The sequence below is a fragment of the Triturus cristatus genome, chromosome 1_1 (assembly GCF_964204655.1).
Source record: "Triturus cristatus chromosome 1_1, aTriCri1.1, whole genome shotgun sequence".
Taxonomy (NCBI): domain Eukaryota; kingdom Metazoa; phylum Chordata; class Amphibia; order Caudata; family Salamandridae; genus Triturus; species Triturus cristatus.
In genome coordinates, this window is record NC_140579.1 from 10,402,814 (window position 1) to 10,428,915 (window position 26,102).

Here is a 26,102-nt window from a genome sequence, read left to right on the forward strand (position 1 = left end):
ACACCTCTCCAGATAAAGAGATTCGCCTCATTGTTGCAGGATACTAGCAGTGAATCCTGATACTGTTGCATTACTGGGGCATGCTGCTAGGAGTGTGAATCTTGATTGCGGTATGTCATTGGTGAATGCTGCTAGGAGTGTGACTCTTGATTGCGGTATGTCATTGGTGAATGCTGCTAGGAGTGTGACTCTTGATTGCGGTATATCATTGGTGAATGCTGCTAAGAGTGTAACTCTTGATTGCGGTATGTCATTGGTGAATGCTGCTAGGAGTGTGACTCTTGATTGCGGTATGTCATTGGTGAATGCTGCTAGGAGTGTGACTCTTGATTGCGGTATGTCATTGGTGAATGCTGCTAGGAGTGTGACTCTTGATTGCGGTATGTCATTGGTCAATGCTGCTAGGAGTGTGACTCTTGATTGCGGTATGTCATTGGTGAATGCTGCTAGGAGTGTGACTCTTGATTGCGGTATGTCATTGGTGAATGCTGCTAGGAGTGTGACTCTTGATTGCGGTATGTCATTGGTGAATGCTGCTAGGAGTGTGACTCTTGATTGCGGTATGTCATTGGTGAATGCTGCTAAGAGTGTGACTCTTGATTGCGGTATGTCATTGGTGAATGCTGCTAGGAGTGTGACTCTTGATTGCGGTATGTCATTGGTAAATGCTGCTAAGAGTGTGACTCTTGATTGCGGTATGTCATTGGGGCATGCTGCTAAGAGTGTGACTCTTGATTGCGGTATGTCATTGGTGAATGCTGCTAGGAGTGTGACTCTTGATTGCGGTATGTCATTGGGGCATGCTGCTAAGAGTGTGACTCTTGATTGCGGTATGTCATTGGTGAATGCTGCTAGGAGTGTGACTCTTGATTGCGGTATGTCATTGGTGAATGCTGCTAGGAGTGTGACTCTTGATTGCGGTATGTCATTGGTGAATGCTGCTAGGAGTGTGACTCTTGATTGCGGTATGTCATTGGGGCATGCTGCTAAGAGCATGAATCTTGAAACTAGTGTGGTAACCATGCTTGCTGACACCCACAAAAATGGATACTTGTCGCTTAATCTGATTTGCTGCTAGGAGTGTGAGTCTTTATTCTGGTGCATCATTGCTGAAGGCTGCTAGGAGCGTGGATTTTGATGCTGGTGTGTCATTGGTGCATGTGTAAATACTGATACTAATTGGTTAATAGAATTTGCTGATGGGCTGTGAATCTTGATACTGGTGTGTGAATGGTTTACATTGATAATTGTGACTATTGGTACTGGTGTGTTAATGGTGCTTGCTGCTATGACTGTGAATCTTGATACTAGTGCGTTAGTGATGCTTGCTAATAAGACTGAATATTGGTACTGGTTTGTTAATGGTGCTTGCTGCTACGAGGGTGAACCTTGAATGTGGAGCATTATCAGTGGACACTGATGCTGCTAGGTGTAGGAAGCTTTAGACTTCTGTGGCAATAGTGCAGACTGATGTGTTAGTAGTGCTTGGTGCCAATATTAAATCATGTGTGTTAATAGTGCTTGCTGCTAGAAGTGTGAATCTCATTACTGCTATGTTAACAGTGCATGTTGCTAGGAGTGTTCATCTTTTCACTGGAATGCTGACAGTACTTGCTACTGAAAACCTTTCTTCCTTTTCTCTATAGAAAGCCCTCTTATGTGGAGACCTATTTCAGTGGCATTGTGATGGGCGAGTCGGCCATGAAGACGGTGACCGATGTTGGAAGCCCTGTAGAGTTTACATTTATGGTAAAAACATTAATGCAAATGTGTTTCCATCTAGGGGGGCATGTGGGACTAGTTAGACTGAAAAGGATGTTTATACCCAGTGATGGTCTGTCAAGCATAGAGAAGGACTGGTAGGTAGAGACACTTCTATCCAGCAATGAGTCAGAGAAAGACTGGAGGGGTAAGTTTATTAAAAGGAACAGAATGTCATAAAAGATACATGATAAAACGTGGATTGGTGCTTAGTGAAGGACTGATAAATGCAACATATATTTATTCAATAAGTGGTGCAAGTTTGAAGGAAGTTCCACTTGGAGCAAAGTCCAGATAGGTAATATGAAGTATTCATGGAAACATCTTGAGAAAGCATTAACAGAAATAAATGTTGTTATCATGTGTTGTAGATCCGCATGCTCTGAATACTCCTGCCATCGAGTGTTGGGCGCGGACATTTGCATGTTGTTTTTCTTCAAAGAAAGGCTTTCGAGTCATAGTATGGACTGGGACTCCACCCCTAGTTGGCAATGTGCATGGGCAATGACTCCATGTTAGATTGTTTTTTTTCCACCATCGGATTCCTGTGTGTACCAGGGTTAGGAGGCTTAGTATCTTCCTACGTTTTCTTTCGGGCCCACACCGTTAAACTCGACACCTGCAACCATGAGAAACCTTTGTGGTCCATGCTGTCCTTAATGGCCCCTGTCAAAGACAAACGCCTGTCGATCAACTCCAAACCGCTCGGGCAGCATGCCCTCTTTGAGCTGTGTGCCCCCACACCTTTGATAACTTCTTTACCAAGAGTGCACGCAAGGTGAACGTATGCCGTTCCAGAACTATCTCTGGGCCAAGCGCAGAACCCATGGTCCAACTGTCAGGAGGTTTGTAAACTCAGCCTCTCCCACTACTGCGATGATGCCGCTTGTTAAGCCTGTGCCGTCTTTCGGTCAAAGAAGACCCTCTGATACCGACGGGAGAGACGTTGGTTGCACCAGAAAGTACAACAATAATCCCCCCAATGATGCGCCTGACTTTCTCGAGGATCAGGCCCCTCTCAGCATCCATGAAAGTGAGGATGCCGGCTCTTCAGGAATTCCGACCCACCAACCAGGGCCCAGTCCAGAAGCGGTCTTAAGTAGCTCAGACCAGGGAGGAGAAAAGGAGGTTCCTTTGACCCCCACAACCAGTGGCCTTTCAACAAAAACATTTGCGAGGGTCGTAAGTATGGTCAGCACACACGCACAGGCTAAGCCTGGAAAGAGGCCTCAGACAGACGTAGAGCACTGCCCGAGGGCACAGGTGTCGAGCCCTGTGCTAAAGTCATCACAGCCTCTTTCCCTTCCCTGTGGTTAAGGCATTCAGGGAGGGCCTCAAGAGTGCTATCCCTCCAAGAGTGCCCCTTTTCCCCCACGTGTAACCTGAATGTGGTCTTTACCAGACTCATAGGACCCGTCTTTGTACCACTGCTTTCTGCCGATCCTCTTCTGGAAAATAGCTTCTCTCATAGCCATAACATCTCTCTGATGCATCAGTAGGGTGCTGACCATCACACTACAAGAGCCTTTCCTTGAAGTCCACAAGGGAAGGGTCATTCTTAGACTCAACCCAAAGTTCCTCCCCAAAGTGGTTTCTCCTTTCCACCTCAACCAAACCATAGATCTTCCAGTCTTCTTCCCGCAGCCATACACTGAAGCAGAGTGCCTTCTGTACCCTAGATGTTCAACGGGCTCTCAGGTATTGCATCGACAGGACCAAGCCCTTCTGCAAAGCCAACCAGTTGTTCCTAGCCTTTGTCAAACGTCACAAGCAGCTATTGCCAGATGGATAGTCAAGTGCATCCGCACTTGCTATCGTAAAGCCAAAAGAGCCCTCTGCGTTACCCCCAGGGTGCAAACTCCATACATGAAAACAGCAACCACGGCCTTCCTTGGCAATATCATACTAGCTGACATATGTAAAGCAGCCATTGGTCAATGACCCACACTCTGAACAAGCACTGCTGTATGGATATCTTAGCCTGCCAGCATGTGATAGTTTGCCAGAAAGTCATAAGGACTTCCTTTCAGACACCTGCAATATCTACATGCTAGCCACCACTTATAGGGGAGCACTATAGTCTATGCAGAGAATGTGTATCTACAGCAACACATGCTGCTGACGGAAAATGTATCTTGCCCGATAAGCATCTGTTCATAGCGTGTGTGGTGCTGTGGATTCACATAAGCCTGCCCGGAATTGTGTGGCTCTACTTGCAGACCTCTTCCCAATTAATTAACTTCCTTTCACAATACACATGTGCACTATACTGTGTTCACTTGCCGCTCCTTATCGCAGTGATCCGCTATGAGAGTGATATGGCTCTAACATGTAGTCGGTGCCCATGCACATTGCCAACTAGGGGTGGAGTCACAGTTCATCCATGACTCGAAAGGCTTTCTTCAAAGAAAATAACCTGCAAACGTCCGAGCCTAACACTAGATGGCAGAAGTACGCATAGCATGTGAATCTGCAGTGCTACATGCTAGGAACAGATGTTTATACGATAACAATGTTCCCTATGTATTTAATGAAAATTAAGGAGTAACAGATCTTTCCTATAAAGACTGAAGAAAGTGATGTATACTCGAGGAAGAGCAAATATTGCAGGGATCTTTTTTCAAGAAAGTTTCACTAATGAAGAATGGGATTCAGGTTCCCCCCTCAGGTTTTATCCCACTGGTGTCTCCCTAGAAAGAGCTCGGCAAATGGAGCTATGTCTCAGTAAGAAGGGCTGTGTGTGTTCAGTTGGATTAGAAGTCTGAGGCATTCCCATACAGAGAAGTCAATATTAGATCTCTAATTTCCGAAGTTAACAGATAGAGCTGTTTCTCCATGGGTACCGCTATGGGCGCTCTAATGTGCATGTGTCTCCCCAGGTGAAGACTATTGGCGAGTTCCTGGAGGATGAAACAGCCCTGGTCGCTGCCTTTGACTGGCCCATCGAGGCTGCCAATGGCAAATGGTTGCTGTACTTGACGGAGGTCCTTGTGGAGGGGTCAGTGAAGGAGCCCTGTGTGCCTCCAGGGGATGTTATAAACCCCCTCAATTTGACAGTAAGTTTTACTCACCACAGATCCATGTTGAATTTCGTTGTGGGCTTTCTATCTTAATATGTAAAGGCAGCTTATCGTGTGGACCAATTATGCTACTATGGCATAGAGCCACATAGCCACTATTACCTTCCTGTGACCTTATGCACGCACATGCATCATTCAATAGCTGCTGTTGTACTAGGTTAACAGAGGAAAAACACAGGAGGCAGAATGGGCGGAATAGACTGAATACGTCGTCTTGTCTCCAGCGTACAAGATGGTGGACTCAGTTTTGAGGCAATGAAAGATGCATGCTTCTGCATAAGCATTGATTCTAGTTCTGAGCCAAGGTCCCTGCTCATTGTTGGGCACAAAAATGGCGATTTAATGCCCATGCAGCCTCTTGTAGAGTGTGTATGTACATATGCGTAGTAGGATAAATGGAGTTTTTATATTTCCTTTGCAGCTTGTGAGTAAGAAACGCTCTCGCAGAAAGCGGGCGGTGGAAGAACAGACACAGTCTCCAGATGTGCTGTTGTTACCCAGTACTAAAGCCGCCAGAGCAGAGTTTGTAGTGGTGAGTGGCACAACTGAGCGCCTATAACTACTGTCTCTACTTCCATGCTGTGAAACTAACTGGAGTTGCTGTCTCTGCTTCATAGAGCTGTAGCAAGGGGAACGCCAACTGTGTCCGGTTTGAGTGTCCGCTGCGCATGAGTAATTCTTCCAACATCACTGTCCGGGCCCGGGTGTGGAACAGCACCTTTCTGGAGGTAAAAGGATGTCCCATGTTGTCATTTTTGAACTAATGGAGGGTCCACAAATCCAGCTTTGGGGTCTGAATACACAGTCAATGGATGTTGGGGATCAGCGACACCAGAGGATGAATGCATCCGCACACAACCAACCAAAGAGCTATTATATGAGCAAAGCTTCCAGCTCATCACATTATCCAATCCAGTGACAATCCAATCACAGGGCAGCCTGACAGCGAACAAAAGAAACATTGATCCATAGCACAACTACGCACATGAGACAAAGCCCATGAACAGAACACATTTCAGTCACGCATGAGCAGATCACACAAAGCACAACAAAACTTGCTAGGTTAAAATACAATTTACACAAATATAACACAATTGAATATGTAACGAGAGCACAGAACATCACAATCGCTAATCCATGAAAAATGGAAAAACAGATACAATACACAACGGGTTGTAAATAAATACGGAGAACACACTAGCATTACAATCCTTAAAAACACCATATGTGTCGGAAAGATGCAATCAATCAATCAATCAGTGGTTTATAGAGCGCGCTTCTCACCCGTGAGGGTCTCAAGGCACTGAGGGGGGGGTCATATGTTTGTGGCAGGGTGTCCCTAGGACGAGCCTGGCTGCGGCGTTCTAGATGGTTTGGAGTTTGTGTAGTAGAGTTTTGTTGATTCCGGCGTAGAGGGCAATGCCGTAGTCTAGTCTGCTGGTTATGAGCGTGTGGGTAACGATCTTTCTGCAGTCACAGGGGATCCATTTGAAGGTCTTACAGGCATCAATAATGTAAAAATTGGCAGTTTAGGATGCTGTAGATGCTTAAAATTTATGAAGGAACCACAGCAGAAAAAGCCTTAACCACATCCATGCTCAGGACGGCTCCCGGCCGTCATGAGTCACGGTAGTCATGTGCTCATGGCGGCCGGGAGCCGTCCGACCGTTGCCGCTCCGCCCAAGCGCGGCTAATTCCCTGTCTATGTGGGCGAATTAATTAGTGGGCGCAGTTCGGACGGCTCCCGGCCGTCATGAGCACACGCCCACCGTGATTTATGACGGCTGGGAGCTGTCCTGAGCGCCACGCCCAGCCCCGTCCCGCCCCCCCTCGCATCGCGGCAGAATTTGCCGCGCGTGGAAGGGGTTAATAGGAATTTACCCTTACAAAGGGGAAACCTAGCTCTTTAGTGCAGGGTCACTCACTCCTCCCAGTACGCGTTGGACATTACTGTTGCTGCTATAAATCCCTATTCAAGATTGAGGGGAAGAACTGCACACTTGTAAAGGAGGGTAGAATCTGGGAAGATTACCAGACTGGTTCACATTCAGTCTGACATCATAGCATCTGTCCATGATTTCCGACTGCTACATCCTGTTGCATAGACCTGCATTCCTGTACGTTGTACAGTCCAGTTGTAGCAGGATTCATTGCGCAGTGCGAGCGGCAATTCCAAGCAATGTTATCATGTGCTCTTCAGCAGTGGTATAACATCTTTAGGATACTGTTCCCTGAGGAGTTTGTTGTTGTGAGGGCAGCAAGAAGGTTTCGGGCTGCTTCTGAGAGTCCATAATACAAGGTGCATATGACCACAGCACAATGCAGTGTACAGCACAAAGTAAACCAAACAAAACTGCATGTTGCATAACCCTAAAGCTACTGATGCATCAGTACAAATTCAACATCACCCCACAGCCAGTGATCTTCCCCTTCAAATTCAACATAATCATTCAGCCAATGAAGACAACACAGACCTAGACGTCATATACTAATGCACGGAAGGCAAACTCCTGAAAGGATTGCCAAATTCTTCACAGCGATGCAGTGAATGCAGAGCACAGAATCACGCAGTGCTTAGCAAACTCTTCCAAATCTAACACATTGGAGGAACTAATGATTGGGTAACACATCCAGAGAGCCCTGAAACCCTGTACAAACCCAACAGTTAGTGTACTAAGTACACAGCCCTTCATCAAAAGATCACAAGCTTTGCAGAAATCTACAAAATAACACTGCAACCATTCAACCTTCACAGAATGGTACACATACCTGAACACCCAAAGCAACCACAGAGAATAATCCAAATTTTGCATTTCTTGCTTCTTCCATCACAGGACTATCGTAAAATGGATCGGGTGAAGGTGTTTGGAGAAGCAACGCTGTATCTACGGTCAAACATTACCACCGTACACATGAAGAATCGCACACTAAGGGTGAGTAAAGCCCCGTCCTTCACAGATATACTTTTGTATTGGCGGTGCCACCTACCAAAATCAGTTTGATTGCCTGTAGCTCTGAATTTCCAATTGTGCAGCATAATAAACCCGATACCTTAAGTAGCTTCTTCTTGGCGCAGCTGGGCCTGACGTCTAAGCAGAGCTATGAGCTTCCACACTGAAGGCGTCTTTGCCATTAGATATGTGGCCTCCGCTTTGCAGAAAATGGGGTTGTAGGTTTCACAACACTCCTTCAGATCCTGATTTTGGGCAGTTATCTGCAGTTTCTGTTTTGGAAGGATGGGTTGTAAGTTTTTTAAAACAAGTGCTCTGTGTGTGGGTACAGATAGTCTACCTTCTTAGTGCTCAAGTTCTCCAGCTTTTTTGATGAATACCTTTAAATTCTTGTGCACAGTCGTATACTACAGTCAGTGGTCAACTTCCCATGATCAGTACTTTGAATAAGACCAGTGTGGGTTTATCCCCCAGCGTAATATTTCCCTTAACCTATGCTATATTTACTCAGTGCTATTTGCCCCAGACCCGGCGAGGAGACTGGGGCTGGCCTGATGTCTGTGGACCTGGAAAAGGCATTTGACTCTGTTGACTGGGAGTATGGCTTTGGTACGGCTATTATAAACTGACCCCACCACCCAGGTCAGCACGGGCCAGATCATATTGGCCTGCTACGATGACTGTAGGGGTACCAGGCAGGGATACCCATTGTTCCACTCTTTTTTGCTCTTGCTATTGAGCCCCTAGCAGAACTATTCCAGCTCCGGGGGCAAGGTAGGGGCATTTTAGTAGGTGACACTGAACATCTGATCCCTCTACATGCAGACATCTTAGTATATGTATCCAACATGGCTACTGAAGTTCCGTTCATGCTTCAGTTATTACACAGCTTTGGTGAGCTCTCGGACTGACGATGAATTTGGCGAAGACTTACATCTTTCTTATTGCACCTGCTTCGGTTGGGCTGCGGTCCCTACCGCCAGATCTCAACTGAGCACCCTCAACATTCCGTTTTCAGGGTATCCAGGTGTGTCACACTCTGGATGACATCTGTGAAGGCAAGCTTGGGGTAGTTCTATGGTCTCTGAAGGGATGCGTGGCCTTATGGCGTTCCCTCCAACTCCCCATCATGGCACGTATAGCCTTGACTAAGATGATCATTCTGCCCGATTGCATTTTAGGTCATTTGGCTGCCTGCCTCTTTGTTTAAGACACTTGACGCCCTCTTGAAGGATGTCATCTGGGAGGGGGGTGAGAAACAGGGTATCCGTCGATAGGCTTCCGCGACCCATCGTGGAAGGGGGCCTGGGAACACCTGACTTTGGGCTCTAATGTCTGGAGCTCCAGTGGCTTACACACTGGCTGGCTGATGACAATTTAGCTGAGCTGAGATGCAGGGGAAAGTTCTTGGTTGAGATGCCCTTCTGGCCCACCTGCTGAGGCGGACGCCCAGGCGGGGAGCAAACAGAGTACTCTTGGAGATGGTGCTCCGATGTTGGAGACATTGTGCTTTCTGGATGTAGGAGTGCCCACTATATGCCCCTTTGCTGCCGCTGGTGGGACTTCCACATGGGAATCCCCCACCCTCTTCTCTGCGGCCCAGCTGGCACCTTGGATGGAGCGCATTTGGTCATGGTTAGAGATTGTTACGAGGCCGATAAATTGGTGCCTCTGGAGGTTCTAGTTAAAACACAGGACCTGCTCCCTGGGCAATTCCTCGGGGATGGGACGTGGACCAATCCGAGACACATACCGCTCTGCAGTTGCTGCGGACCTTAGGCTGGGGTCGACACTTGGTCAAGTGGTTGTACGGGGCACTCAGTGGGATTGTCCGGAGAAACCTGAATGCACGCAGATGCAAATGGGAGACCACGCTGGGCAGAGGACTCTTGGATAGTTATTGTGCCCGGATGCTGTCCTCTCCACAGAAGGTGTCCCAGAACACCCGATTCAAGGTGATCCAATTCAAATATCTTTATCAAAATTCTCTCGTCCCTAATAAACTGACTGCAATCTATGGGGGCCCCCCCAAGTGCTGCCCCTACTGCACTCCTCAGGAAGCAGACCTTTGTCACATCACTTGGTCATGTGCTCATGTGCAAGTGTTTGTTCTGGACTGCAGTGGTACAGACGTTGAATATGACATTGAACCGGGATATACTTTCTACTTTGGAGGTGTTCCTGCTGGGCTGGTTCCCGCCCCAGAGTCCTAGAAGGTGGGTAACATGTTCCTTAACATGGCATTTCTAGCAGCTAAAAGACTTATTGGCTTGACCTAAAAGGCGACCGCTGGGCCAGTGGTAGCGAGATGGGAAACAGCATTCAGAGACTGGGCTCGTGCAGAGGCTGTGCAGGGAGCAAGCTCAAGTAATACAGAGACGCCTTATAGCCCCACTATGGGCGGCGGTTGATAACCCTGGAGACCTCGCTGGTTCCTCCCCCGAAGTTTGAAAGTGAGGGTGGAGTGAACGTCATAGAATGCTTGTGAGAACTTGATGGCAACTGCTTGGAGCAATGACTCCAAATGGGTCGACGTGGTGAGAGTTCTGCACGCTGGTTGCAATACACATTATGTGCGAGTTGTGGTGGTTCATGAAGGTTTGTGCTCATAGTGCAGGTGAAAGTGCCCACCACTCACCGTCCTCTCTACCCACTCCTCCCCATGCATTCTCCTGTCTGTTTGTCCACCTGGAGCCCACTGTTAGACGACTTTATTATTTTTATTATTGATCTTGCTGATCTCAAGTTTATCTGCACACTTCCTATCGGATTGCAGCTCCAATGTAATCCCCATGCCAGCAGCTCAAGGAGGGGAGAGATGGGGTGAACAGATACTGTACCAGCTGTTAGCAAGATTATGTAATTGAAAACTGTACTCTGGGCTCTGAACGGCCAACCCTGATTGGGGCAATTCGATAATGGTTAAGACATGTTAATGTACTGTGTATGTCCACATGTTTTCTTTGCAAATGCTAATAAAAACGTATTTTTAGGTCTCGCCTTGGCAGCGCATGCGATGCATGCGCTGTCTCAGCGAGACATAAAGTAATTTGTATGTTGGCTAAAAATTAATGTAATCTGTTTTTCCCCTTGCTATTGGCTTACTTGTGGTAGTGTTCTTGTTATCTCCCTTTCTGTTGGCTGTTGGTCATTTGCTAACTTCCTTGTAGTCCCGATACAGCGGCACCTAACTGCAGTGTTATTTCGCTCTGCTTGCACTTCTTTTAATTCAAGTGCAGTGTGCCATCTGTTTTTCACGCTGTAGCCTGCCTTTTTACTCGGAGACTTTTGAGCCCGCTGTGTGATTCCTACGCTCCTCCACCCCACCGTCTCTGCTTTCACTCCTCCTTGGTCACAGAGGGGGGTTGTGCTGCTGTATGAGGCATTTTTATCAGCGCGGCTTTCTTCAGACGAGCCGTAAGGTAAGGGGCACGGCCGCCATTAATGTGGGGCTCTTTTGTAAACCACCTTTCAATGCACCACCCCCACCTTCAATCGGCCGCCACGGGGTGGCAAACAAAAGAGAGATCTCGACAGCACCTCCCATAGCACTGCCTTTATTCATGGTGTAAACACAGGTGCCATCATTTCAGATCAATCAAACCCAGCTGGCCGGGCTGCCTCTGAATCTTGCTGAGTGAACCACCGTCCACGTTGTTTGCCTCTGTGCCTTCACTGATTTACATCAAAAAAGCACATAGCCTGACGTGTCTCTGCAGTATGTGGATCTGGGCTGCGCCTTGGGTGTTGTCTTCAGGCACAGGTACCACTACCACCCCAGGTAACCGCTTGACCCAGGCAGACGCTGGTAGGGTGGACAGCGCCTTTGTTTTAACGCTGCCTGCCTTCGCCAACCGCAGACAAGTGTGGTGCCTCCGTCCATGACCCCTCGCAGTGCTCTCTGTACTGTGGGAGGGTCACCAAGCAGCATGTTGTGTTCCTGTAGCACCCTGCTGCGTCTGGAGTCCTGTCGACGGGCAACCCATCAACCTCTCAACAGGCTGCAATCAAGAGTCCCCGGCTCCTGTAAGCTCCGGCAAAGAGGTGAGCGGTGCTCTTGCAGGGGCATGAGAAATCGTTTTTCAGAATAAGACAGTTCATTTTGTTTACAAAGGTAAACGAGCTGTCACTAGTCTCCTGTAGAAAACACAAATATGCTCCATCCTCTTGATGTGCTAGCGTAGTAACGAGCAATTGAAGACGTGTTGTATAGAATATTAAACGGATTTAAGTCTAGTTCAGTAAAATCTCAGCCCGCAAGTTTTTTCATTAAAATAGCTTCTGCCTGACTATGTTCACTCAATTAAAAACAACATTGGCACTTTTAATTATTACAGGGCAGCAATGAAAACCACTCAGAGATCAGCGACCTTCAGTGTGCACTTCCTGGACTCCAACTAAGTTAGAGCTACTACTGCAGAATCATGCACTGCAGAAATCTGTGCGGGCTAGAGTGACAGACAGTGTAATAGCAGAGACCGCTCCAGCTGAATGCAAAATATCACAGACTCTACAGAGAGCGCTCTGCGACAGGATTAATTAGCAGACACAGACGAGATGTGGCTAAACTGCCAGAGGTGCCGACTTTGGAACTGAGGAATCAGGTTTAACTCCCGGCTTCAGCTCAACATTCTGCGACTCTGGGCAAATTACTTCATCTCCCATACCCTTAAAAAAACACACAAAAAAAGAAACCTGGTTTCAAGTATAAAGCGCTCCAATGCCCTGGAGGCAGAGTTTGCGCTGTATCAAAACTACAAACAAGCATTTGCAATGCAATAGTTCTCGCATTTATGAGACTTTCAGCTATTGACATTGCAGATAACAATGCCTTTTATTTTTGTTTTCATTTTTAATACATAAATCAAAGGTATCGTCATTTACAATGCCGATAGCTTAAACTCGCGTAAATGCGAGACCTATAGATTGCAAATGCTTGTTTAAAATTGTACTTTGAAATAATTTCTAACGGTATCAGGGCGGATTACGCAGAGACTGTAATCACACACCTTTTTTAGGTAAGCCTACTTTATATTTTCTGTGACGTAGCTAACCTAAAGATCACCCAACCATCATACAGATCACCACACTGCCTATAGATGAGAATATATTCGTCCTTAATATCGCCTCCTACAGATTAGCATATCATGATACACACCACTCACCTCCTATATATATGACATCATCCTCCAGTGACCATATATCCTAGAGACAACCACACTGTTCTGAAGGTCATCACTCGGCCTCATGCCCTCTCCATCACATTTGTGAGCATGTCTGATTTTAAGTTAGAAACCTCAAGCCACTCTCAGTTGGAGGCTGACCACCCCATTGGGATCATCCCTCCTCCCTAGCGATGCTGTAGAGTGATGAGTTTAAAGGCCCTTCCAAAGAGCCTTCAACAGACTCCCATTGAACTCAATGTCCTCATCTACCCAAAAATCTGACCAGTATGTTGATGGTTGTGTGGTTGAGTCTAACACCTTGTTGCAGACTCACCCTTGATGCTAATCAATGAACCCCTAGTCTGGAAAGAAGTCTTACTCAAGTTACTCCTTTTTTTCTGTTTAATAATTAAGGTCTGATCCACAAACTATACATTTGATCTCTGTGGTCACTTGGTCTCTACCACATTTGTTCTCATGTGAGATATTTAATGTCAGACCATGCTGTGGTATGTTATTTGCTTACCATGGCATGCTTATTCTTTACCAGTAACTCTCCATCCTGCTGCCTTCTGCTGACTGTGTGTTGTTTAGTTCTTAGTGAATATTGACTCTGAACTGGAGGAGGAGAAGCCTGTGGCGCAGGATCTGTGGGTGTTCATCGTGGCAGCTGTGGCAGGGGTCCTGCTGTTGTTAATCATCGTTGTCCTGTTATGGAAGGTAAGGTCGTTGTCATTGATTTGCACGCGGAAGCTGCAAATCCCCAATTTGGTAAAACCTAAGATTAAACATATGACGCCTTCTTTGACATCAGCTAGAAATTGAGGGACTGTATTTATTTATTTTATTTCAATATTTATGTACTACTGACAAGACTAAGGGAGGTATAGGGGTGCTTTACATATAACTATTGAACATGAACAAGGGATACTTTGAGATAGGTAAGGAGCAAAACAGTGGTGTATTCAAAAGTTCACAATGGCACCAAACTGAGCACACCTCACAATGAATCTGATGACAGTAAATAACGTCCAAAAACTGTAGTGTAGAGTCAATGATTCTGTTGTTCATGAACATTCACTGAAATATATTATCCTGTCAAGAATGTTTTAACAGACGTATTGTGAGCTGTCTCCTGAAAGCAAGGACAGAGGTGTACTCTTTCTAAGGCTAGCAGGTAAACAAGGATCTGTTAGAGGCTTCTAGCTGCTGATTCCTTACCCTAGAATAATCCCCAGGCATCAAAGTGGATCCAGAAATGTTTCGTGAGTACTAACCCTGCCTGCCCGTGGGTGGCGTCATGCGGCGTCGTCCGCATCAGAGGTGACGTTCGCGGTGCGAATATAGGCGCTAGTCAGGTGCGCTGATGTCAGTTCTTATCTTTCCGCGCCATCCAGCGAAGATGTTGGAAGAGCTACCCCATAATCACTTATGACTAGGTTTTTTGAAATTTTTTCTGATATGGTCCTGGTCGAGAGGCAAGTCCCGGGAGCTGTTGCAGTCCGAGATTGCCTATTCTAAGTCATTGAGCCATTCGTGTAAGTACAAGTCCCACAAGAAGAAAAAGAAGTTAAAGCATGCTTCGACTTCACCTCATCCATTGGGTGACGAGAGAGCGTCACTTCTCGAGGCTCAGCTCTGCGGTTGGGCCAGCATCTAAATCGGCTCTGTGCCTCCCCGAGTTTCTGGGATCCAGAGCAACCCCCTCTGAATTGCATGAATTTTATGAGGCCATGCACCTCATCTTTGGGTGGCCCATTCCCTCCGGTGCGCAGTCGAACCCGCAGGTTGTGGAGGCCACCTACTGGATTCATGAAGGCAGCTCTAGCACCAGTTGGGCCCCAGGGATCCAAGGATGAATCCCGATCGGCACTAGTCATGCCACATCGACTGTCCCCGACGCCGATCCTGAGGCCGACGCTCCCGGCGCCCTCTGGCGGTGCCATCCCATTCTCTTCCCTGACACAGAGCTGGAGGGGCGTCAGCCGATGCCTGCTCAAGTGTCAACTGCAGCCATGCCTTCTGGGTCAGGTACTGAGCCCTATTCTTACAGTATAGGACTCTGGAGGATTGGGAGGTCTCACTGGACCCTGCAGAATACCATCCTTTTGAGGAACAACTGAGCTGGGCTGAGGATCTGGGTGAAGCCAATGGGCTGGATACCTCTCCAGATACTGGCCTGCTTTCACCTCCTACCATGGGTACGTAGGAGGGAGCTTCCTTCGCAATGGTGGTGCGAGGGTAGCTGAGGTCCTGCACATTAGCTTGCCCTCTGTGGCAGTCAAGACTACTGTATTGACAGAAGTACTTTGGCCGGGAGTGTCACCTTCAGAACCTTTTCTCCCTTTCAGTTAGGCACTTTCTGACGTCCTGCTTGGGACTTGGTCCAAGCCCAACACAGGGGCTCTTGTGAATAGGATGATTACCCGCCATCACTGTCCCGCTCCAGGAGACTCAAATTTCCACACTCAACACCCTACATTGGAGAGCTTGGTGGTCCAAGCCTTCATGTCCCACCTAAATCATGGTTCATTTCCTACCACACACCCGGACAGGGACACCAAGAGGCTTGACAGTCTTGGAAAGAAGATGTTTTCTTCAACCAGCCTGGCACTGTGGTCTGTCAACAATGCATGCCCTTTGAGCCGCTATTCCCACGCGCTGGGGGATACGGTTGCTCAGGTGCTGCCAATGGTCCTGGTGGAGGCCTGGGCATTGCTCTCACAGGCTGTTGCTGATTGGATAGATGCAGCAAAGTTCAACATCCATTGTGGACTTGACCCCACCGACTCTCAAGGCAGAGAGGTTTCTCGATGGAGGCCCTGTGATCCCTCGTCTGGTGGTGGATGACTGGCTTTTCTGGGGACGTCCAGTCCTTACTTAGGGACATGCCCTTTGATGACTCCTGTCTCTTCGTAGACAAGACGAATTCAGCACTAGAGCACTTTAAGGACATCAGGGCTATGGCCAGGTCCTTAGGCCTTTCTATGGCACCTCGACACCCTCAATCTGGCTTTTGCTCCTTTTGTGGCCACGGAAGGGGCGGGCACCTACGTCTTTACCCGTCCAGCCACGGCGGCGTGCAAGCTCCCCAGCCTCTGCGTGGCTGTAGATGCGTTCCTACCGGCCCCGTGGGTCGAGTGGCCAGTCATCGGGTCAGTCCACCAATCCCCCTGTAGCCTCCAAACTCTCATAGTCTGCCCACGTATCATCGTGGGCACCCAGTCGATGGCAGAATTCTCCATCACCTGCCCCGCTGTCGGTCCAAAACATCGAGCAGGGGGGTTTTGCAGACTGTCGAAGGGGCTGATCCCTTCCCTTCGAGACTACCCCTATCTCCATGCCACCCACTTACGACAGGCTGACGAAGGGCCACCTATCTCTTCTCCGCCAGGAAGTGATGGCTCTTGTGGCCAAAGGAGCCATAGAGAGTTCCAGTGCCAGAAGTAGGTCATGGTTGCTATTCCTTCTCATTTCGGGTGCCCAAGAAGTATGGAGGCCCTCATCCTATGCTCTCTCACGTTCTTCCTCAAGAAGGAGAAATTCAAGATGCTCACTCTGACTCAGGTCCTGTCTGCCCTGGACCCTGGAGACTGGATGGTAGTGTTGGACTTGCAGGACTCTTATTGTAACATTCCCACCCTGCCTGCCTTCAGCCGCTACCTGTGCTTCATGGTGAGCCATGAGCATTTTCAGTTGACTGTGCTAAATGTTGGCCTCTCCAGCGCCCCTCGTGTGTTCACCAAGGTGATGGTGGTGGTTGGAGCTCAACTGTGGAGATCAAGGATGCCAGTCTTTCCCCTATCTTAACGACTGGCTGTTGAAGGCAGACACACCCCTAGCTGTCAACTCCCAACTCCAGACTACAGGAAACCTCCTGCATTCCCTGGGGTTCACTATCAACTTGCCGAAGTCACACCTGACTCTCCCTCAGACGTCCCCTTTCATCGGAGCCGTTCTGGACACAGTGCAGTTTCAGGCTTAACCCCTGATTAGCGAGTCCAGAATATTCTTGATTCATCTTCTAAGCAGTGGGAGAGTGTGATCTTTCACAGCACCATCCAGATTTAATTCACATCAGCTATAAAACTTCAGCACTCACTTAATTTACTACCCGCATTACCAAGAAACCTTGAAAGAACAGCAGAGACTTTATCATCTTGTGCTATTTTTCATAAATATATAATTTAATTATTTTTTCTCTGTCTGGTATGGCGTGAGCATGTTAAGGAATAAATAAAGTTGTGCTTAAGTACTTCCCTGCCTGGTGCAGGGTTTGATGCTCTTGGATAAGCGTTCATTGGAGGCGGTCATCACACATGCAGACTTGCAATAAGACCTTTGGTTCACCCTGGTCTTTTCAGATCCATACACTATCAATTTTGACTGTTGCCAATCAATATAATATAGACAGTATGACATAACCAATATATTCTAATGTATCCTACCGTCCTCTACTTGGCTGCCACCATGAGCGCAGTCACTCCCTTTCTTACAATGTGTCCACACTCTGCCCATTTCCAATTTGAATGTGATATTCTCCTTAGATTTTCTCAATTTCCTATCTCAGCTCCTATTTTGACTGATGCCATGTACTTTTTGTGATAGCTCCCACATTCACTTCTCACCTCGCTACCGATTGCCATCTCCAGCACCCTTTGAGATCTCCCAGCTCCACCCTACTACTCTCCGTATTGTTACTACTTAGGGCCTGATGTACAAAAATTATTATTCGCAAAACATGGTTGCTCTGACTTTTTTGCAAATGTTATCTGGTTTTATGAACAAACCTATGTACAAATAAGTCGGTACACAAAATACCAAATCTCAGGGGGTCACAGAGCCACCTGCCTAATTAATATTCATAAAACTGGCTGCAATTTGTGATCTACAGGGCTGGCGGCATGCAAGGAACATTGCATTCAGGATATAGGCATGAAGCTCCGCCCACTTTCAGCCCATCTTTTTAATTGCCTCCCGTCTCTGTCCTTTGTAAATGGTGGCTTCTTATGGGTCAGTAGGCTTAGTATTCCCTCTTTAGTACTGCCTTTTCTCTTCTTGTAACCTTCCATTAGGACACCCCCTGTTACATGTGTTGTTACTCAGTACGTTTTAATTACAGACTCCAAGCACTATTTTCTTAAATGACGTTCTTCTGCCTGCTGTTGCAGGCAGGACACGCTCTCCACAATGCTTTTTTTTTTATCTACCCAGCGTGGCACGCCTCGGCTGGAATAATGGCGGCCACGCCTTTCTTTTTTAGTTGCTATTGCATGCCTTTTTTGTTCAGTTTATTCACTTTTATTACAATCACGGCACCCACGTTTTAGCTTTAAACTTCTTAAGCTAAGGCGTGGGCGCTGCAATTGCTTCAAAAGTAAAGAAATAGAAAACATTTTTGTTTCTATTTCTTTTTACTTTTGTTGCAATCGCGGCACCTGCGCTTTAGCTTAAGATGTTTAAAGCTAAAGCGAGAGTGCCGCGATTGACTTGTAGTGCAATAGCTCTCCCATTACTGAACGTTTGAGCTATTGGCATTTCATTATCATTAGCAATGCCTATAGCTCAAACTTACAGTAATGTGGGACCTATTGGATTGCAAATGCTTGTTTCTTTGTAAAGCAGTAGAGTCCCTTAAACGAGACCACACTCCTTTAAAAAGAAAAATACATCTTGTTTTTGGAAACTTCAGTGAGAGCAGTGAGCGCCGAGAGCAGGCAGGGGTCTCCTAGGTTGCTGCTACTCCCCCTGATGCTGCCACACCGCTTACCTTTGCAAATCATGACCGCCCCAACTTGGTATCTGGCAACAGATCAGTGGTTTGAAACTGGAATTTCAGTAGTAAACCTTTTGTACATACCATACTAATTCGCAATTTGGAAGGAAAGCTCCTAATGTGCCCTTTCCAAATCCCGATTCGGTATGGATTGCTAAAGTTTTCTAAATCACAAAATGGGGTACATCAGAATACATGATGTAGTGGCCGCACACTTGTAGCTCGGCGTTTGCCACCACTAAATCACTTAGTACATCAGGCTCCAACCAACTTAGACTGTCTCTGCCCTCCCTCATTTGACCCCCACTCCAAACCGCTTACACAGAGTGAGCGCCTCCACCCTGTCGTCATGGAGGCTTGTGCGCCTCTCACTGGCCCCATCGACTTCCTAGCCTGATTTCTTAGAATGTCTTCCTTTTTGTTTTCACCCTTGTTTGAGTCTCTTTACTGCAGTCACGTGTTCTCTTAGAATGTGAGCCGCCAGCATTTTGTCAAGGATACTATTGATCCCCTATCGACTGCCCGTCGTGCCTTCTATCAGTTCCTCCGTTAGATTGTGTGCCTCCACCCTGTCCTGAAGAACACTCTCCATTGCCCGTCTCCATTGATGCCTCACCCTGACCGCTGTCGCCTGCTTCCTTATAGTGTGGATTCTTCCGGAGAGCGAACACGCGAGCCATGTATGAGGCGAAGGACCAAAAGGCTGAGGTGATCCGGCCGTCTGAAACCACAGGGCTAATGGAGGACTAGTAACTGGGGGCATCACCTGACTGCCCCCTCCTCTGGGTAATAAAAGTGGTGTTTTGGGACTGTCTAACACTTCCTTCTTCACCAGTCTCTTGCACTCTCTTGGAAGAAGTTGCAGCTCTTTTCCCTCTCTGGATTCTCTCAGGGTTCACTCTGAAACCAAATATATGTCTGCGATCCTGTGCGCTTTGATGAGGCCTATTAACTTCTCCCTTCTCGACATCTAATTAAAAACTCTCACTAACTTCTTTGCTTCCTCTTGCTTTCCGCCGTTGTCCTTCTCACAGCATTTGTTTCTCACTGTAAAACCTCCATCTATCTTCCTCTCTCGCTTTCGCTCCTTTTTTCTATGTATATATTGCATGTTTGACTATTGTTATTGCTGAAAATGTAATGGTTTTGAAACCCATAAGGCATGGGAATATTGTCCCACCCGAGAATTATTGCCTAATAATTCATGAGGTTAACACAATAGCCGTCAATCAACGGGTATCATAGACTTTTATGGTCAAATGCAATAAAAAAGCTACATAACCATCTTGTATATTGTTTAATATTGTATCTCTTAATTGTGGTGACATATACGAAAGCTCTGTCTGTATATCTGTGATCTATAGGGCTACCAGAGAACACAGATCAGGATCTGATTCGCCACATGGCCCTGTCCTCTCTCCCTATGTACCTCTCTGCAGTCCCTATTGGTTTTCTGAAGCCTTCTTGTTCACCCTATGATTTCACTATCGGTCCTAGTCATCGGTCTACCATCTCCTCCTTCAAGTGATCCCTTCACCTCCTTTCCTCCTCTCTTTATTGCTATCTCTAGGCTACACATTTCATCACTTCCCTTTCTTCGCATTTCCTCAATTATCTGTTTCATAAATTAATGTTTGTTTTTATTCCCAACACTCCCTCTTCTCCACAGTGTGGGTTCTTCAAGCGAGCGAGTTACTACAGCATCATGCCAAAGTACAACGCGGTGCGGATCCGGCAAGAGGAGCGATACAAACTTAAGGTTGACTTTATTCCTCACAAGCCCCAGAAGTACTGGGTAACAAACTGGCAAGAGACAGAGAGGTATTATTGATGGCCCAGAGTTAGCCCTTTGAACTTGATGCCTTTTGGGCGCTCTGAACCATGTCACACTCCTGTGGGACCCTCCTCAGCACTGATCACCAACCGCAGAAGACTGAGGGATGTTATTTGGACCTGAACTCCTGGCTGCAGCTCTTCAAGTCTTTCAGAATCAGCCTTGGGGCTTGACCTCACTCCCGCCTCTCTTGAACACCCTGCACTTTTGTTTTTGGCCTGGCCTCTGAGTTGGGGATTCCAAAAACACCTCCATAGTGACCTTCAATGCGGACTCCTGTCGCAGCTGTAGATTGTGCGTACTGCCATGTGAACCAAGACTTTCTCTACAGCTCATCAAAAAAGCGACTAGTTCCCTATGAGACCCGTGTCAAACTGGGATCGATGCATCTACCTTTGGTACTTTTACAGACAATGAAAGCGCTGTGCTCTCAAAAACGACAAGAACATACGCCCAAGAAGGGCATTGTGAAAATGTCTGACTATGATGTGATTAACACCACAGAACTCTTGGTGCCAAAATAGTCTGATACATTGTATCAAGAAAGGAGTCAATCGAAACCACTGAACCGGACTGAGATTCGCCTAGAAATGTGGACCAAACATGCACACCATTTAGGACTGGGATACAATAACCATATAATACACTGGACTGAAAACACAGATGGTGTGGTATACTGAGAGGGTTTGCTTTGACTCAGATAACACTGGTTAGGGATGTGCTATGAGCCATAGTAATTGTTGAGGTGAAGAGAATTGAGGTCAACCGGAAACATTTCACTGGACTTGGGAACAGGCTAATCCACTGGGCAGGGCCGAGATGAGTCTGGTAACCCTAACAAGGACTCCTTTTGCCTAATATTCTGGATAGACACCTGGTCGATGTGGTGCGCATCAAGTAAGCAAACCTCATGTAATAATTAAAGGGCTTCAGGACTTCCAGGCCCATCCTGCCCTCTATCAGAGCACAGGATGAGATCTGAATGACTGATGCATGGGAGGGTCCGAAGTTTGAGATTGATTAGGCCTAAGACTGGTTTTATGAGTTAATAAGTAAGGTTTGGTGTGTGAATTGGTCACCAGCCCTGAGTGAGCATTGCTTAAACCACTGGCAAGGGCTGATGTCGGCCAGAAAAACTGATATTGGTCTGAGACACTGGACAGAGTTCAATCGCAGACACTAAACTAAACCGTAGCTGGTCACAAACACTGAAGAGGACAGTGCTCGGTCTGAAACACTGGACACGACGGGTGGTTCGCAAACACTGGACAGGTCTGAGGTCTGTGGCAAAGACTGGGTGTGAATGATGTCAGTGTGACGTATAGGTGAGGGGGGGTTGTTCTGAATCACTGGATGGGATTGGGTTAATGCTAATCATTGGGTTGGAATGAGCTTTATGTGAGTTGTGAATGAGTGTGATGCTAGATTTGGGGTATTAGTACGGTTGATGCGAAGTGAGGGGTGCGGCTGCTTCCCTGAACGGGACTGACGGTGCATATCACATGATGCTCTTGCTGTGAGTATATATTGCTTCTCAAGTTCTTGATATGTTAATAAAACCAAACTCTTGTGTTTTTTATTTTCTGCATTATCAAATTTCTGCAAGTCTTAAGATTGTGGCACAGCTGTGCAGGTGTCAAAGACCTGCCTTTCATTAGCAGCAGTGCATGTGTAGCTCTCTCAATTCGGATGCATGTGAAGAGAGCACCAATTTGGAACTTCTAAGATGGATCAGTGTGTGAGCACTGGGTCTCACACCACCCTCTAAGCATCTTGTAAAAAAAAATGTATTCCACTCTATGGAGTGAGTTTGGCCCCTTGTTGTACTGTGACATCATGACTCGCCTCTGTGGTTTTATTTTTGATTCAAAGAAGAGTGGATCTCTGATAAGCATCAGTTGATGCAAAAGTGCTGTGAAAAAAGTGTTGGTAGCTTATGTTGCTGTAGATACACATGCTCTGCAACTTCCCACCTACAAATTCAGCTAAACATGGCATTAGTCCCCTTTAAAAAAAAAGATCTATTTCAACTGCCTATGGTCAGTTTTAATACAAAAACATCCTTTTTTTTATCGCCACGGAAATTGCTAGTACCCGCCACTCTCTAAGGAGGTCATTTCTCTCTGCATGTTTCAAACGTCTCAAAATAAACAATCTTTCTCTTGGATCTCCCTGTCCCATTGCAGCTGCCAAACCTCTTTGCACTGAGTTCCTACATTAAAATTGTCTGTGCACCCAAATTAAAACTTGGTAAGCTAGGAGTATTTTCAAGACAGAGGTTGCCATCTATAAACTCCTACTCGCATCTTTTGGCCCACTTAAATTCAACACCCCTCTTCAACAGTTCCTTCGTGTTCTTAGTTTTAACTGCAAAGTTGTGGACAAACTTGTAAAATGCAGCCATTTTCAAGAACTTGGCCAACTCTGACCAAATTTGGCCAGCCCCTCCTTATTCTCTACAACAGCCATGCCTCTTAGGGCGCTGTCTAACTTTTTCTCTACTTGAGACCGAGTGACCTAGATACTCTCTCTCAGATTAAACTTACATTTCCCAACTTTCAGTGGTAAGCCATCCTCTCTCAGTTTTGTAGCTCGCGACATAACTAAGAGCATACTCCCCTTGATTCAATCCATACACAAGTATGTCATTCTGATCGATATTGACTCATTATACCTTTGAAAACACTCTCCATCACCCTTTGGAAACCAACGTGGAAGAGTTTAAGCGATGTGGTATCTTCATCTATCAGAAAGCATTATAAATGCAATCAAATCCTGGGAACTGTGATGTAATTTCGCCTGGGGATCGGCAGATGCTAAATTCAGCCTAGAAAACACTTTAGCACCCATCAACTTTCACATCTTTTCGGTAATGTTGGGGAGTGGACAGTGATTGGATACTCTGAATTTATTGAACTCACAAACATTAATGCACATTGCCCCTTTCTAGTAACCATACGAGCTACTACCACACGCGAGGACCACTTAGTTGCTTCGACTTCCTCAATGATGCAACATGCCTTCAACTAGTCTAATTCTTTATCGATAGTCTCTCATTTATCTCACCATATTTACTTTCAGCTGTGATCCTGAAGCCTGTTTGTTAATGTGTACATAATCCTTTCTTAAAAACCTCAGGGTGTGTGCCTACTTCCCCCACTTTCCTCTCCCAACTCTTCTTAATCTCTCTTCTTTTTTGCCTCCTATCGTTTTCCTCTCTTCCCCCTTCCCTTTCTATTCTCTCCTCTTTCCCTCCTTCTATCCCCCTGGATGTGGATGCGAGTATGGATCCGCTGTTTGCTTTTCCTCTATTTCTTGTGGTCATGTTACATTTTTCTGGCCCCCACTCACTCCACTGACCCCTCTGTGTACAGATATGGACACGCTTGATATTGCTCTTCCTTGTCCTTCAAGGGCCCCTGCCTCATGGGTACACCACATACTATGTACCAAGCTCCATCTTTTAGCTTGCTCTGTGGTTTTTTGTACAGTATTACTGTTTCATATATAGTACCTTAGATTTACCATCCCTTCTTCCCCTATACACTGTATTGTTTCAATCTTCCAATAAAGAATTGTGAAACACAAAACCTCAGGGAAGCTCCTCCTCCACCCCAAACCTGTTTTTGTACATCAAATAAACACACATCCCAAACCCAAACCTCCTGAGCTTTATTGCAGGCTGTGAGTTGGAGGGGGGCAGATGCACTCCTAGATCTTGCTGGTAAAACAAACTAATGATTGAATAACCTTTAATAGAAACATAGCTCTTTCCTGATGTTTATGTACCTCTATAACATATCTATCTATCAATCTATCTATCTATATATAATATATGTATTACTTACTGGCGGTTGCCAGTAGGTAGTTATAGTTAGGACCTAGTTTCCATAGGAACAACATTTTTTGATTTGCCAATATCTTTGGCGCCGTTTGAAGAATCTTCATGAATTTTTCAAAACTAATGGCCCGCTCCGGTCAGATCCTATCTTGAAAGTTTTGGGGTGATTCGTCAAGCAGGGGCCGAGAGAAAAGGGGGTCCCAAAATGCATTTTCTCCATGTTAATTTCCATCGGAACTTTGGTTGCAGCTACAGCCCGAACAGCTGAACGGAATTACAGCACATTTATCAGACAGGTAGCTCTTGGTCCAGAGTGCGCTCTTTGCTTTAAATGGTGTAAATCTGTTCAGTAGTTCCTGAGAAATTGAAAAATAAAAAATATCGATATCTGGTGACCAAGGAGGATTTGCAAACCCTCCCGATCACAAGCTTCATTCTGATTGGCTGGCAACACTCCAAACCAAGAAGTGTTGGTAACCATCTTGTTACTCAGTAAAGCTGAGTCACAAGAAAACCGAAAAAAAAGATTTAAAAAATAAGAGAAGGGGACAGGGTAGAAATACCCTCACCCCCTTGGCCTGCTCAGGGGGTCCCACAGGGACCCTTAGGCCCAAAAAAAAGCATTTAAAAAAAAAAAAATCGCCCGGAGTCGAGCTGGGTGCGCGAATCCGGTAGAAGTTTTTTTTTTTAAACGAATTGCGGGCTCCCGTGCTTCATTTTTCTCAAGTCCCTGGGTGGGCCAGGTCCCAGGGGCAATCATATTTTTTCTAACAGGGGGCCCCCACAGCCCTGGGGACTGCCACCTCCTGGGGGCCTTGCTGATAATTTGCGGGGAGCACGCACCACCACCCTCCCACAGCCACGGGGACTGCCACGGGGACCGCCACCTCCCGGGGCATTTAAATAAAACTGCGTGGGGGGACTCCTGCCCCCCCCCCCCACACTGCCCCTGGGACCACCACCTTCACTGGAGCATTTGGTATTGTCATTGCAAACTATACTTCGCTTCATGGAAGCGAGAGCCGAAAACCTGCTCTCGCTTCCATGAAGTGAAGCAGATTACTTTTGGACAAGGGGAGCTGCACGTCAGCAGCTCCCCTTGTCCAAAAGCAATGCCGGCTCCTGCAGGAGGCGGGGAGCCGGCAGGGACCGCAAAGGCATTGGGGCTCCCCCCGCAGCCCTAACATCAGGCCAGGCCCTGGGAGATGGGGTCCCCGGGGCCATAATTGGCCTAAGGAGAGGGGCCACGCGTCCCCCCTCCAATAAGTAAAATTAAAAAAGGAAGGCTAGCCAGGCCCCAGGTGATGGCGTCCCCGGGCCATAATTGGCCTTAGGAGGGGGGCCACACAGCAACCCCTCAAAATAAAAATAAAATAGGGAAAGGCTGGCCAGGCCCCAGGGGATGGAGTCCCCGAGGCCAATAGCAGTCCAGGGAAGGGGGGCCATGTGGCCCCCCTCCCGTGGAAATAAAAGAAAGGAGGCCATCCCTTAGAAGATGGGGTCCCTGGGGCCGAAATCGGCCTCTAGGGGCCCCCTTACCATTTTTTGTTTTTTTTTTAATGAAAAAATGGGTCAGGCCCTGGGGTATTGGGTCCCTGGGGCCCAACAAAACAATTAAGAGAAGGGGGGCCATACAGTCCCCCCTTAAAAAAAAAAAAAAAGAAAGGAGAAGCCGGCACCTCGCCGGAGGCCCT

At 46.9% G+C, this 26,102-nt stretch overlaps 1 protein-coding gene across 2 annotated transcripts in view; it reads left to right on the forward strand.

Annotated features, from left to right (window-relative positions):
- The window catches only part of ITGA3 (integrin subunit alpha 3), a 271,979-nt gene extending 249,833 nt beyond the window's left edge, over positions 1 to 22,146 (forward strand). For both annotated transcript variants that reach the window (XM_085613769.1, XM_085613860.1), the window contains exons 19-26: positions 1,647 to 1,749; positions 4,641 to 4,817; positions 5,263 to 5,373; positions 5,459 to 5,569; positions 7,676 to 7,774; positions 13,552 to 13,677; positions 19,379 to 19,519; positions 20,403 to 22,146. In XM_085613769.1, coding sequence (XP_085469895.1) covers positions 1,647 to 1,749; positions 4,641 to 4,817; positions 5,263 to 5,373; positions 5,459 to 5,569; positions 7,676 to 7,774; positions 13,552 to 13,677; positions 19,379 to 19,483 — 832 coding nt within the window. In that variant the 3' untranslated portion in view covers positions 19,484 to 19,519; positions 20,403 to 22,146. The remainder of the gene's footprint in view (positions 1 to 1,646; positions 1,750 to 4,640; positions 4,818 to 5,262; positions 5,374 to 5,458; positions 5,570 to 7,675; positions 7,775 to 13,551; positions 13,678 to 19,378; positions 19,520 to 20,402) is intronic.
- The last annotated feature ends 3,956 nt before the right edge of the window (positions 22,147 to 26,102 follow it).